Raw genomic sequence first — 15,477 nt, forward strand, 5'->3', positions numbered from 1 at the left:
GAGATTATATATATATATATAATCTCCAGAATATTTTCTTAGATTCATTATGAAGCAGATTAGACCAGAGAAACTAGAGTTTGGGAGACTGGATATGGGAATATTGTTGACACTGATCTAAAGTGAAACAGCATCAGCAAAGAGAGATCTGTTAAAGAGGTAGAATGAATGTGAGGTATGGTGCCACACACCTATATTCCCATCATCATTCAGGAGATTGAAGCAAAAGGACTATGAGTTCAATTCCATCCTAGGCCACATAGCAAGACCTTGTCTCAAAAGAAACAGATTTAGAATGGTCAGGGCTTTGATGAGGGAAAAAGTCACTAAAATGCTACTTACAAAGAGAATCTAAATTTGGTGATTAGGTGCTACTTGTAAAGAAAAGTGGTGAGTAGGATTGGTTGATTATCAGAATAGTGTCTGGACCCATTATAAAAAGTACAACATTACATATAGTAGGCAAATGAGCATTGGGATAAGATAGCTGGGTGTAAGTCACTGCTTTGTAATGTGGTAGTAATGTTAATTGGATAAATTACTCACCATTTCTGAGCCTCCAATGACATCACTATAAAATGAAGCTCAAGATACCTACCTCATTCAGGAATATTGAAGATTAAATGAGATTATAGGCTCATACCCATATAAGATGGTCATAAGGAAAAGGTCAGACTATGACAAGCACTGACCAGAATATAGAGAAATTAGAACCCTCATTCATTGCTAGTGGGAAAGCAAATGTCATGGCATACCTGCTTTGGAAAATAGCATGGCCATTCTGCAGAAGTTTAACTATAGAGTAAACATATGACTCAGTAATATATTCAAGAAAACTGAAGTGAGACTTTCACCCAATAGCCTGAATAATCACAGCAGCATTATTCATAATGACTAAAATATGAATATATTACATGTGTCCATCCACTCTGGAATGGATAAACAAAATGTCATATATTCATAGCCTGAAATATTATTTGGCAATAAAAAGCTTTAACACTCCAGTATGGATAAATCTACATAAGTGAAATAATTTTCTAGCCATAAAAGACTACAAAGTGTATGATCCATTTAAATGAAGGGTTCAGAATAGTAAAGTTTCTAGAGACAGAAAGTAGATTAGTAATTACCAGAGGTTGGGGAAAAGACGGGGTTGGAAGATTTCTTTTTAGGCTCATTCAAATATTTTGGAATAATACGGTTGCATAAAATATACTTTACTGAGTTTTACAGTTTAAAAGGTGGATCTTAAGGCCTATGAATTATCAGTTTATAAAAATTTTTGAATGTGTAGATTGGCAAATATCACTGACGATCTGGCATAAAGCTTTCACTAGAGAGGGGCAAATTGAGAGGGGAAGTGGCTAATTCTAGTTACTCAAAAGACTAGTGATCACGAACTGGCCCTGGCTTCCTACAATCTTTCCACCCCCTCTTTCACAACGATCCCTGAGCCATGGGCGGATGAGTTCAATATTGGAGTCCTACCTGATTTCATTAAGAACTGTTGTATGAAATTACAAATGCTCAATAAAAAAAAAATTTAAAAAGGCTAGTGGACAAAGTGATATTAGATCATCGGTCTACTGATACTCAGTTCATTCATTCACTGCACTCACTAACTGAGTACTTACTATGCAGCAGGTTCTGTGTTGATGTTGGGGATAAAGTGTCAGAATGTTTCTGCTGGACCTGGAGAGATGGCCCAGCAGTTCAACGCACTGGCTACTCACAGAGGACTCACAGAGGTTCCCAGCACCTACATGACAGCTAACAACCAATCAAAACTGCAGTTCCAGGGGATCTGATGAATTCTTGCGACTTCTGCAAGCACACACATGATGCACTGCATACATGCAGGCAAAACACCCATATACATAAAATAAAAATAAACCCAAAAAATATTTTTAAGTTTCTTCCGGTATATAGTTTATATTTGAGAAAATCATAAATAAGCAAATTTATTTCATAAAAATATGATTACAGAACAACAGAAAAAATATTCAATGTTGCCTTCTGTTTTCCTTTTCTCTCCTCCTCTATGGAAGTGACCCCTTAAGCAAGGTAATCCCTTTTTCTTCATTATTCCTAATACATCCATTCATACACTTTAAAAATATATACTATGTGCATGCGATGTATAGCAGGAATTGTTCTAAGGGCTGGTGATACAAAATAGGTCTAACATCCTAATGGGGAAGATAGATAAAAATGTCAGCACATGACAGAAATAAAACAAAATATTATAAAGGGAAAGGAAATGACTGGAAAACTTTTTAGAGTGCTCAGAAAAGGTCTCTATGAGGAGACAGCATTTGGAAACTTGACACCCATAAGGAATAGCAAGACCCATGAGATTAGAGCAGAAAAGGCAAAAGGGACAGTGAGGTCACAAGGTGCATAAATGTAAGTCAGAGAGCTAAGTAATGGTCACTGAATACAGCATAAAACAAAATTTTTATTCTAAACACAAAGAGGGGTCACTGAAAGTTTGGAACAGAGGGAATAAGGTAACCTGCTTTCCATTTTTGAAATAATAGACAATTTACTGGCTACTGTGGAGAATGAATTAGAGGCAGCCAAGTAGGCCGGCAAGGAGAGCACGGAAGAGATGGTAGAGCCTCACCCTGTTCCCCATGGGAATGAAGATTTACCAGGTGATGTGCAGGCACAGCTGACAGGAATTGCTGATACATCTGATGTGCGGGGAAAAGGAACAGAGTCATCAAGAAGGAGCCCAAAGTTCTTGACCTCAGTAGCCAGGTTACTGGAACTACCAGTTGCTTAGAAAGGAGAAATCACAACAGGAGTAGGGAAAGAAGCAATAGAGAATCAAGAACTGTGTTTTGGACTAGGGCTGTAGCTTAGTGATAGAGTGCCTGCTTAGCATATATGAAGTCCTGGGTTCCAGCCTCAGCATCATCACCACTTCCAAAAATAAAATAAAATAATAAAATATAATAAACAGAGCTGCTTAGTTCATTTTGAATTTTGATTTTGAGGTACTCGAGTTAACTCATGGAGAACAGTTGAACAGACACTCTGGAACAACAATAAAAGGGAGACCTAATCCTGTAGAAAAATTTTGGAAATCATCTGCAACTTTGAATTAATATTTACAGATAAGAGACATAAAGAGATCTGTCATAAAATAACATAGAGAAGAGGGCTGAGACCTTTGGGCTATCCCAACATGTCAAAGTTGGGAAGAGAAGAAAAAGTAACAGAAGATGTTGAGAGATTTAGAGTTTAATGTCCTGAAAGCCAAGTTCAGTGTTTCTAGGAAGAGAAAACAGTTAGCTGTCAAAGGCTGCTCACCAACCCAAAAGTAGAGTGGAGTGATTAGTTTGGCCACATGGAGTTTATCGGTAACTTGGATAAAGTAGTCTCCATGGGGTAGAAGGGAGCTAAGACCCATGTAGAATGGGTGCATCTCTTCACCAGCAGTTATTCTACTGGGTGGTGTTTATTTATTCACATACCTACATCTCATTTTCTCCTATAAGTTCCATGAGCTCAAGGGAATGTATCATAATTTCACTTTGCCTCTAGCATACTGGCTAGAACACAGTAATTATTCAATCCACTGTAGCTATATTTGAATTAAAATCTTAGAACATTAGCAAGCACCTGGCTCACATATTTCAATGAAGTAGGGGCACATATGTAAGAATATCTTGGATCTGTTACTGGCCTTACAAGGAGTTATGCAGCTTCCTTTACAGATTCATCCCTGCCCTTCCAATTGCCAATAATCGAATTCCCTCTTAGGACACAATCTATAAAGCTTGCTTCTCTTGACTACTTTTTAGCAAAAAACAAAAACAAACAAAACAATGCACAAACTAAGAAAAGCCTACCTTTTTATGGAGAAAATGGCCACACCTCCATTTCTGTCCTGCAATATTTTCTTTGTTTCTAGTCATCATATGGAAGCTAACTACTGACCTTCAATTTCATCCAGAGAAGAAGTGTAGAAAACCGTCCTTTCTCGAAGCAAGCGCTTAGAAATCGTGATTGGTTTGTGCCTTCTTGCTGTCAATCGAGGTGGAGGCACTGGAGGCATAACACTGTCCTCAGGTGGACCTAAATAGATCTGTAGAATGGGAAGGAAGATATCCAGGAAACAATTAGACAAGCTACCCACTGATGCCTACCACTACTGATTTGGTCTGTCATATTAATATTAAAATGGCTTAAGAAACTAAGGGGATTTTCTTACTCCCTGTAACTACCAGCAAGTGTTCAGAAATCTACTATGATCAATATACAGAATTGGTCCCAGTGTGAAGAAAAGAGTACAGACAAAAAAGTGTCAGCCCTGGATTTTCTACTTATTACCTGAGAGACTTCAGGGACGACACCTTCCTTCTTTAAGCCTGAGCATCTTCCCTTACTGTCCTCCCTCATTTGTCATGAGGATAGCAGCACCTACCCAACAGGATGTGGTAAGAATGAAGTGACAAAAGTCGTCAAGGTGCTTTGTGTGGGTGGGGGTGAGAGGCAGACTGCGACTAAGCATGCCCCTGTACACATATGCACACAATGTTTCTCAAAGGACACTAATTTAGTCATTTTGTTTGTCTCAAGGCTGTGGAACAGAGTGAAGAAAACTTGTTTTCCATCCTATGTTATCTTGTTATTTAAAATGCCATACTATGGTCGTTATCTATTCAAATATAGACGTAAAATAAAATCAAGAAGTAAAATCAAAGCGCATTGGATGTTATACAGAAGAGAAATTAGGGCAGGGTAACAGGAGCTGTGATTAGAATTTCACATAGGGTTTCTGGGGCATGGAAGGGTTTTCTTCTTTCTGAGGAAAATAATCTTTTGCCTTGAGTGCACAGACTTTGAGATAACAAACATATGATATGAGGAAGGAATGAGATCACTGTCCAGCCAGTGAAAATAACAGTGTCTACCCCAATAATTAGCAAAAAGAGGAATGTCAGAACCCAGCATCCTCTCAAGCCAGGGTCACTATGGAAAGTATATGATTGGTAACATGTGGCACGTCAGTATACAAGTAGGAAAATGGACAGGAACAACGCAAGAGCAACCACAAGCCAACACTTATCTTCTTCAATACATGCATGAAGGAAAGGGAAAATAGTAGCAATTAGATGAGCAATGCGGCTACATAGTTCTATGTCAAATCTCCGATTCTGCTATCAGTAATATTATCTGAAAGTGCTACCTAGCATTCTGTGAGCATCTGCTCTGGTAGTGCAATAATTTTTACAAACATCCTTTCCTGTACCTTGCACATTCCAGGGCTTTTGTACTATTTATTGTATGTGGGGAGCTCAGCTCTCCAAATGTTCATATAGCTTGCCCTTTCAACTTTTCAGGAGTCCAGTGAATGTATCTTTCTCATTAAAGCCTTCCAGGTTAATGGGTATAAGCTTTACCATACCTTCCTCTACCCGCATTTCCTATCTATCTCTTCCTTGACTTTTTTTTATATTCTATTGTTTTCCCCTTAGCATTTCTTATCACTTTCTAGCAAAGCATTCATGTTACCTTGTTACCTGTCTCTGAACTAGATTTTCTCTTACTTTTTATTCTTTTATGTTGCAATAAGTTTCCTTGCAGCACTTTCATAGATAGTTTTTGTTGACCCTTGCCATCCTCTGCTCCCTCATTGCCCTGCCCACCTCACACTCACTTAAACCTTTCCACGTCCACTATTCCTCCTTTCACTCTCATATCACACATGTTCCTCCCTGTCCCTTTTCCTTGAAGCTGTTTTCCTCCCTGTCATGGGCCCCTTTCTAGTTTCCTGACATCTATACAGACTCCCCACATAAATGTACATATATAAAAATTTGAATCTAGGATTCCCTTATAAGAATCTGTGGTGTTTGTCTTTGTGAATCTGGGTTACCTCACTGAATATAATATTTTCTAATTCCATCCATTTTCCTGTCTTCATTATTTGGATTTTCTGTATGGCTGGATAAAATTCCATTATATATACATACCATATTGTCATTATCCATTTGTAAATAAACCAGCAATAAACAAAGATGTGCAAGTTCCTCTAACGTAGTATGCAGAGTCCTTTGAGTATATGTCAAGGAATGCTATAGCTGGGTCACATAGTCATTTTATTTTTAGTTGTTTTTGGGGGGGGGTGTTTTTTTGAGACAGGGTCTCCCAGTAGCCCCAGATGGCCTGGAACTCACAATGTAGACCAGGCTGGCCTTGAACGCGCAGAGATCTGCCTGCGGAGTGCTGGGATTAAAGGCATGCACCACCACGCCCGGCTTATTTTTAGTTTTTTTGAGAAAGTTCTACACTGATTTCCATAGTGGCTTCACTAGATTTCAAGCATGTCTATCATGTCTCTGAAACCAGTAAGAGTCCCTTGACTTGCTGGCTCGAAAATCACACACATTTATAAGTAAAACATACAAGGGCAAATAATCTCCTGAAAGACCATTTACAACTACTTCCTCGGTCTGAGATCTGGCAATAGGGACTAGTTTTCCTTCAGTCTGAAAGAAAGACAAAAAAGAGGAAACCACGTCAAAAACACATGTAAAATGGTTTCTGAGCCATTGAGTATATGGCATTGAAAGTGGATCATGAGATGAAAAGGCAATAAGGGAAGCCTTATGATGCATATAAAACTTGCAAACCGCAAGGCACTGTGCAGATGACCATGCATGAAGGGGAGTACAGCAGCATTCTTTAGTAGAGGTGGAAAAGGCAAGGATGTAAGAGCTTACCAGAGATGAAATAGTTGTCCTAGTTTCTAAAAATTTCATAATACTACAGATTGAATACAATCCCAATAACAGTAAGCTTTCGGTAGAAATTAACAAGCTCACTCAAAAATTTATATAAAAATGAAAGTGATTTAATCAAAATGATATTTGCAAAGAAAAATTGAGAGGGAGGTTTGATATTACTTAATTCTAAGCCTTATTATATAAAGCTATAAAAATCCAGACAATGTAACATTGGCATTAGTACCAAGGTGCACTAATAGATCAGTGGAACATAATAGATCTTCCCAAAATAGACTAACCCCTATACAGATGATTGGACTCTTTTCACAAAGACAATTCAGTACAGAAACATCAGCAGAAATGGCAAAATAATAGGATATTCATAAACAACGGTTATGAAAAAAGAATAATAATTCATATTTTATTTCACATGTAAAACTGAAAATTAAATGTTTCTATGTCCAAATATAAAGGCTAAATTATAAGATTTTCTGGTAGAAAAAAAATTGTGACTTTGTAAAGGACAAAAGGTTTCTTAGATATAAACATAAAAGAAATTGAAAAATTGAAACAATGATTATAAACAAAAGTTGACAAATAAGACTATCAAGTTTAAAATTGTATGCTTCTCTTATAAGACATTACTAAGAGAATGAAATACATACCACAGGTTGAGTTTAAAAAAGAATAAGGTCTCCAAACCAGAAGTGGTGGTGCTCACCTTTAATCCCAGCACTAGGGAGGCAGAACCAGGTAGATCTTTATGAGATTGAGGCCAGCCTGGCCTATATAGAGAGCTCCAGGCTATCTGAGCCTCCAGGGAGATCCTGTCTCAAAAACCTCCCCAAACTCAATAATAAGATCCTAAATAATAAAAGAACTGCTGGAGGTATCACCATCTCTGGTTTCAAATTATACTCAGATCTATAATAATACAAACAGCATGGTACTGGCATTTTAAAAAGACATTAATCAGTGAAATAGAAGTGAGGACCCAGATTTAAGTCTATCCCTGATTTTTGACAAAGGGGCCAAAAGCAATTGGAGAAATGGTAGCATGTCCAACAAAATGTATAGTTGAACTACATTAGTTACATATAGAAGAATGAAACTAGATCCCTATCTCTCCCTCTCCACATAATTTATCTCCAATGGATCAAGGGAGTCAACAAAGGACCTGATACTCTAAATTCCACAGAGAAGAAAGTAGAGAGTACATTAAAATTTATAGGCACAGGAAAGGACTTCCTGAGCAAGATCCCAAAAGCTCAGATATTAAGAATAAAACTGGCAAATGGGACCTCATGAAACTAAAAAGCTTGTTTATAGAAAAGGACATCATTATTTGAGTGAGGAGACAGCTTAGAAAAATGGGAAAAATTCTTTATCATCTATATATCTCACAGATGGTAATTATGTACAACATGTAAAGAACTAAAAAAGAAACTGAATGTTAAAAAAAAAACACAAAAACAACCCAATTAAAAATTGGGGCAAGTATGGCTGAAGAAAAATGACTCAGAGGTTAAGAGCACTTGCTGCTCTTGCAGAGGAGACAGGCTCGATTCCCTGTACCCACATGGATGTTAACAACCATCCATAACTCCAGTTCCAGGGGATCTGACACCATCTTCTGACATCTGTAGGCACAGCATGCACAACACGAGTGCACTTACATGCGGGCAATATACTCATACACATAAAGTGAAAAATAATAGTTTTTTTTTTAACTTGGGCAAGTAACTAAACAGAGAGTTATCAAAGGATGAAATACAAATGGTTGAGAATTATTTTTTAATCTTCAACATTTTTATGCATTAAGAAAATGCAAATTAAAAGCACTTTGAGATTTAATGTTACCCCTGTCAGAATGGCTTAGATTCAAAACACAAATGATGGCAAATGCTGGCGAGGATGTGTAGAAATGGGAACATTTATTCACATCTGGTGGGTGTACAAACTGGTACAGCCATTATGGAAATCAATGTGAAGGTTCCTCAAAAAATTAAAAATTGATCTCCCACATAATCCAGCCACATTCCTCTTGGGCATGTACCCACAGGACTCTATATCCTACTACAGACATTCCTACTCATCTATGTACATTGTTGTCCTATTCACAATAGCCAGGAAATGAAAACAACCTAGATGTCCATCCATTGATGAAGAGATAATAAAAGTATGGTATATCTACACAATGGAATATTTTTCAGCTATTATAAATTGTGAAATTCACAGGTAATAGATGAAACTGGAAATAATTATCCTAAGTGAGATAACTCAGACCCAAAAGACAAATGTTACAAGTTTGCTTTTGTAATTGTATGTTAGCTTTGAATCTTTAGATAGGCGTGTTTTAATAGAAAAAAATCAATAGACATCGGGAAATCAACAAGGGGCCACAGGGAGGTTATTGGGAGGAGAGACAAAATGTGGTCATAAAAATGGAGAAGAGGGAATAATGGAATAGGATTGGTTAAATAGGGTGGGCAATGGAAGAGCAAGGCAGAGGAGGGAGTAAGGGAGGGATAAGTAACACTAAAGGCCATTCGAAGAAGTCATTTAAGGGCTGGAGAGAAGGCTCGGTGGTCAAAAGCACCAAGTGTTCTTGCAGAGGACCTGAGTTCGATTCCCAGCACCCACATGGCAGCTAACAATCATCTTTAACTCCAGTTCCAAGGGATCCTTTGCCATCTTCTGGCCTCTGTGGGCATTGCACAACACAGGTGCACTTACACACATGTAGGCAATACACTCGTACATGTCAAATTAAAAAATAAAAGTAATAAAAAGGAAATATGAAAAAGAAAAAGCCATTAAAAAGAGTTTAAATGTAGTTACCCTATATCAGGGTTTCAATGGCCCTTTCAGACACTACAGGCTAGGAAATAAAAAGGTCAGTGCCAACAATAAAATTCCCTTTTGGAGTTCCTGATCATTGGGGTCCCATAGACCCTCAAACAATACTGGCTGTTAACACTGCTCTTGGTTACCTGCCAGAACTTAGTAGTAGGACTAACATACATGAGTTGAAGAACAAAGAGAAATCAAGCTGGTACTGACCTTGAAGTTTCATCTTTATTAGTTGGATTCCATAGTACTAGAAAGTGATATACATGCTACTCCAAGAGAAAAGTAATCATTAACGTTACCCAGCTGTGAATCCTGTGAGCTGCAATGAGTAACATGGAAAAATATGCCCGCTGGTACAATAGTGGCATGAACCTATGATAGTAACAACTGCATTTTGACTGGATTTTAAGCCTGCTTCACAAGATGGAGCCTATACCTGGCACTGTTATCAGGGCCCAGAACGTATGGCTAGACAGGTCCCAGGCTGTAGGGTAGAACCCACTGCTATTATTCTGCTAAGTGGACATAGTATTAAACTGATGACTTTTGTAATACCCATAGAACCAGATGACAATTAACAGAGATCCACAATTGGCCAACTTTGGTGTTGTTCATGTGAATAATAGACTTCAGAATATTCTATCCTAAATAGGACACCTATATCACACCCTTTCCTCCCAGGAGTCATTGTAGAAGAGGGGACAGAAAGATGTAAAAGCCAGAGGTGGTAGATTAATTCAAGGGAATGGAATTGTCCGGACATCATAGGGTAATTACATGTATGAACCCATAGCTCTTGGATAGCATGTACAAAAGCTATGCATGCTCAAGCCAGACAAAAATCCCACTATAGGGAAGGAGGTGGGCATGACCCTCACTCCTAGCTGAGGAGCTACTGGTAATTGATAACTGTTGTGGTAGAGAGAGTCAGTTTTCTTTAACTGTGTGACACCTGGTAGGTTCAATAGACTCCTAGAGATAGACTCATACCCAAAAGAATTTGGGGAACAAAATTAGACCCAATAAGCCTTTATAAAAGAAAAATAATAATAAAGGACATGGGACTGGACAGATGACTCAGTGGTTAAGAACATTGTTTTTGCAGAAAACCCAGTTTGAATCCCAGCACCTACATGGCAGCTAACAACTGTCTGTAACTCCAGTTCCAGGGGATCTGACACCCTCTTCTGTCCTCCACGGGCATTGCATGACACAGGTGCACATAAATACATGTAGGCAATGCATGCACACACATAAAATAAAAATAATAAAATATTAAAAAATAATAGAGGACATGAACTCACGGGGTAGTAGGGTGGGTGGTAGATAATGGGGCAGGGGTCTGAATACGATCATAGTACATTGTATAAAATGATGAAATAATCAATAAAAATATTTCAAATATCATGTAAGTATACAATTTTAAAAATAGGGAAAACATTAAGAACGGATACTTCATCAAAGGACACAATGGTATGGTTAACATAAAAAGAGGTTCTGGGAATGGAGAGATGGCTCAGTGGTTAAGAACATTGACTGTTCTTGCAGAAGACCCAGGTTCGAATCCCAGCACCCACATGGCAGCTAACGACTGTCTGTAACTCCAGTTCCAGGGGATCCAACAGCCTCTTCTGTCCTCTGCGGCACTGCATGACACGGGTGCACTTACCTACACTCAGGACAATACATGCATACACATAAAATAAAAATAATAAATAAAATTTTTAAAAAACTATAATGAAACACTACAACACATTTATCTGAATGGTCAAAATTTGAAATGACTTACCATATCACATTGGGAAGGATTTGGTATTGTTTGTGTGAATGTTAAAAATGTAAAAAAAGATGTAGCTATTGGCAGATCTTAAGGTAAATTAGGGGAAATATTTCAATATACAGAAGAGAGAATGAGCTAATATCAATCAGTAATAAATAAACTAGCTGCCCAAACAGGAAAATGGACAAAGGCATTATAAAGGGTATAGGAACAAAAGAAAATAAATAGCTTATATACATAAAAACATAAAAGCTTCACAAGTGACAGTAAGATGTATATTAAAAGAACAAGGCTACATTTGGCCAACTAGACTAATACATGACACTGACCCAGTAAATAAATGGATGAAAGTTGGCTTGATAAGCTCTTTTTAGGAGAGTGATTTGTTTTAACCATATCTGGGTTCATTCTAGCAGGATCAATAAAGGCTTTAAATATCCCTTTGATTCTCACTACTTTTAGGATTCTTAGTGAGTAAAAATTGTAATATATTTTAGGAATCTAACATTCCTGTATTCATATCTCAGGTGTATCATTTGTTATCTCCAAACAGTCAGGAAGCGATCAGATGGGGTTGAGGGCGAAAGTAGAGGTACTCTACTGAGATAGAAACCTCATCTTATGTAAAGTCCTTTAACATCTCTGAGCCTCAATAGACCAATCTACTGAAAGAGATTACTCCTACCTTCAAATACAATCATAATGATCAAGTGATAGACATTTGCAAATACTTTTCTAGCATAATTCTTATATTCTGTCTCTAGAATTTGTCTATTTTAAGAAGAGAACTTCTCAACTGGGCACAGTTTTGTCTCTCAGGGGCACATTTCATGATGCCTTTAGAAACATTTTCATTGTTATCACTGTGGGAGGTGAGATAGCATGTAGTAGTGAGAAGCCAGGGATGCTCTTAAACATGCTACTCATACAGTGTAGAGGACAATCACAACAGAGGCCTAAACTGATAAAAATAGTCAAGGTTGAAAAATCCTTGCCTTATAAAACTGAATAGGAATGGCAAATAATTACTAAATGCGGGTGGGATTCCAGAAAAATTTTACCTTGAAGTGACTTTCTGAACATACTTTGAAAAAAGTTGAATAAGGTAAGGAAGCAGAATATCTACTTAGTGTGTTTTTTAGATCTATCCCTCCATCCCTCTATCCAGCTACCAGATAGCACTAAAAACTAAGTATTATTCGTGGAGATAAACTCATGATCTATTGTCACCCTTTTCCCAGATGTCATTGCTGCCAAGCCTTCCTAACACACTTGATTATAGGCTACCCCTCCCCGTCAGATGGTCCTGTAACACACTTCAGAGAAAAAGGAAGTCCTTAGAAAGAAATTTCAATTTCCTGTCTTCTTATGACAAATTCTTTGGCATCCAGATTCATGAACTCACATTAACTCCTCCACACTTTCCATCTCAGTAGAGCATCTCTACTTGTGCCCTCAACTCCATTTGATCTCTTCCTGGGTCTTCAGAGAACTTTCTCCATCATTTGCTCCTTATAGACACTCTGTTTCTCTGCAGCATTCAAAACAACTGACTTCTCTATAATCTGGACCATCCTCCCCTGCTACCACATTCATTTTCATCTTTACTTCCCAGTCAGTTTGAGAGCCATTCTTCATCTTTCATTTGCTCTTCAACCTAGTCCATGCTCACATTCCTCCTCTTTAACTATTTTTACAATAATTACCAGTAACCTATTTGCCAGATCCAAAGGACACTTCTCAATCCTCACTTTGACTTTTCTTCAGCATTTGTGCTAATTGCCTAGTCCTTCTCTAACAATCTTTCCTATGTCTTTTCCCTTTCCAGGATTCGGTTTTCTGTGGTCTTGATCTAGTAATAATAGACCCATCACTTCTTGGCAGTTTCTGTACCTCCAGACTTGTCTACTCTTTTTCTATACCAATGTATCTAATTAGTTTCTCAGTGATACCATGGACAACTCAGAAGCATCTCAAGTGCAACATTTCTAGAATTATCACCACACTCAATTCTTCACTTATAATTTATTACCTAAAACAATGCTAATGCTCAAGCGAGAAATGTGCACATTATTCTCCTAATATTTTCCCCTTTTCCATTCCACATCTGTTTAGTCACCAACTTCTACCAATTTTACTTCCTTTTATCTCTTTGATTTCTCCCTTCTGTTCACTACCACTGCCTTAGTTCAGAGTTTCATGTCTCTTTGTGATCAGTACATCGTCTGCTAATTGTTCCTTCTTCCTCTAGTCACTCCTTTCATGAACCTGTTTATGGTGTACTAGAATGATCTTTCTAAACTCAAATCTCCTGTGCCATTCTCTGCTTAAAATATCTCAGTAAATCCTCATTTTGGGGGGCCAAAGTTCAAATTCCTTAGTTACCATGAGGTACTTTAAAATCTGGCCACATGGGCTGGAAAAATGGTTCAGTAGTTAAGAGCACTGGCAACACGTTGGTGAAGAATGCTCAGGTTTGGTTCCCAGCACTCACATGGCAGCTAATAACTTTCTCTAAGTCCAGTTCCATGAGATCCAATGCCCTCTTCTGACCTCAAACCCATGTAGTCAAAACACTCATATACATAAAATAAAAATAAATAAATCAAAGAAAAATTTAATCTGGTCACTATCAACAATCTCCAGTCCTTATTTCCCCTGCATTCCCCCCATTCACCTCATACTGCAGCCACGCCAAATATTCTAGTTCTTTATGCTCTTAGTTGTTTTGTTCTTTGGCTTCTTACCAGTCTTCAACTCTCCATCTCTCATTCCTATATGTATTCAGGTGTTCTTGTACCGAGAAGGCCATATTCCCCCATATAATAGAGGCGTATTTGCTCATTCTAGTACCTATCCTCCCTTTCTTTTCTATGAATAGAAGTCGCTGAGTTTTAGCTGAGTACCCATGACTTCATTTTTTGGCCTCACTTATTGCTACGTAAGGCCACCAAATTATAAACAACAGAATATAAGTGGACATGATGCATACAATATTTTGGATTGAGTTTCTATAAAGAAGCTATATATGCTCCTTTCTGCCTCTTTCCTCTTTCTTTGTTGATGACAAAGGCAAATGAAACACTATTTACGTCCTAGAGATTGAAGTCAAGTGGTAAGGATGATTAGGTGTCTTACCAGTCTTCTGCCTTAGCACTGAATTTTCTGTCTCCTCTTATGGGAGACCTTTAAGATAGGAAGTTTACTGGCACCTCAGTTAACCCACAGTTCTTACTTTCAAGACTCGCCTTATGTATTAACCACTGTAAGAGACCTTCTCTGGTCAGGCGTGGTAGTGTACAAGTGTGGTCCTAGCATTTGAGAGACTGCAGCAGGAGGATCAAGAGTTCAGGACAGCCTGGACTAAAACCCCTCATATTTCAGCCAAGGTAAAAATAATGAAAAAAAGAGGAGGAAGAGGAGAAGAAGCACCACCACTTCTCCATGTACTTCTACAGAATCCAGTGCACAGCTTCATTACAATAGTTACCTTACATCCCAAGTACTAGTTTGTTCAAAATTTTCCAGGCAGTCCTATGTCTTTCCTGACATCAGAGATTTGGGTATTATTCTTATGTAAAAGTTGGATCCTGATAGGGCACTAGGCAAGAGGCTGCAGTTTAGTGACAGCTTTTGGAATGAATAAATGAATCTTGGTTACCAGGCACATTAACACACATTAAGTAATAGAATTCCCCTTGCGGTGTGTTCTTTCTCCACTGCAATAGAGAGGAGAGAGTAATAAATATAAGGTATCTGGTATCTGGTTGGAGTCAGGCTTAGTTGTATTGAGGTTTTGGCACTTACTACCTATGCAACCCTGGGCTTGATATGAGGTTTCAGTAGCAAAATGAAGATGTTATCTACCACATAGAGTTCTGGCGACTGAATGAGATTGTGTATGCAGAGAACCTAGGCTGGCCCATACCAACCGCCAATATGTGGTCACTATTATAAATATTATCAACACTAAGAAGAACTTCAAAGCATGCTTACTTGGAGAAAGACAATGGCAGAGAGAAATACATACACTGAGAGGGAAAGATAAGGGAAGTGGGGGTGGCTGGAATGACCCTATGGTATAAAGATCAAGAGATAATGATA

At 38.0% G+C, this 15,477-nt stretch overlaps 1 protein-coding gene across 1 annotated transcript in view; it reads right to left on the reverse strand.

Moving 5' to 3' along the window:
* Ophn1 (oligophrenin 1) overlaps positions 1-15,477 on the reverse strand; it is a 417,268-nt gene that overhangs the window by 23,015 nt on the left and 378,776 nt on the right. The window contains exon 20 of the mRNA XM_008844367.3: positions 3,949-4,096. Coding sequence (XP_008842589.1) covers positions 3,949-4,096 — 148 coding nt within the window. The remainder of the gene's footprint in view (positions 1-3,948; positions 4,097-15,477) is intronic.

Source organism: Nannospalax galili, unplaced genomic scaffold, assembly GCF_000622305.1.
Source record: "Nannospalax galili isolate Female #2095 unplaced genomic scaffold, S.galili_v1.0 scaffold280, whole genome shotgun sequence".
NCBI lineage: Eukaryota > Metazoa > Chordata > Mammalia > Rodentia > Spalacidae > Nannospalax > Nannospalax galili.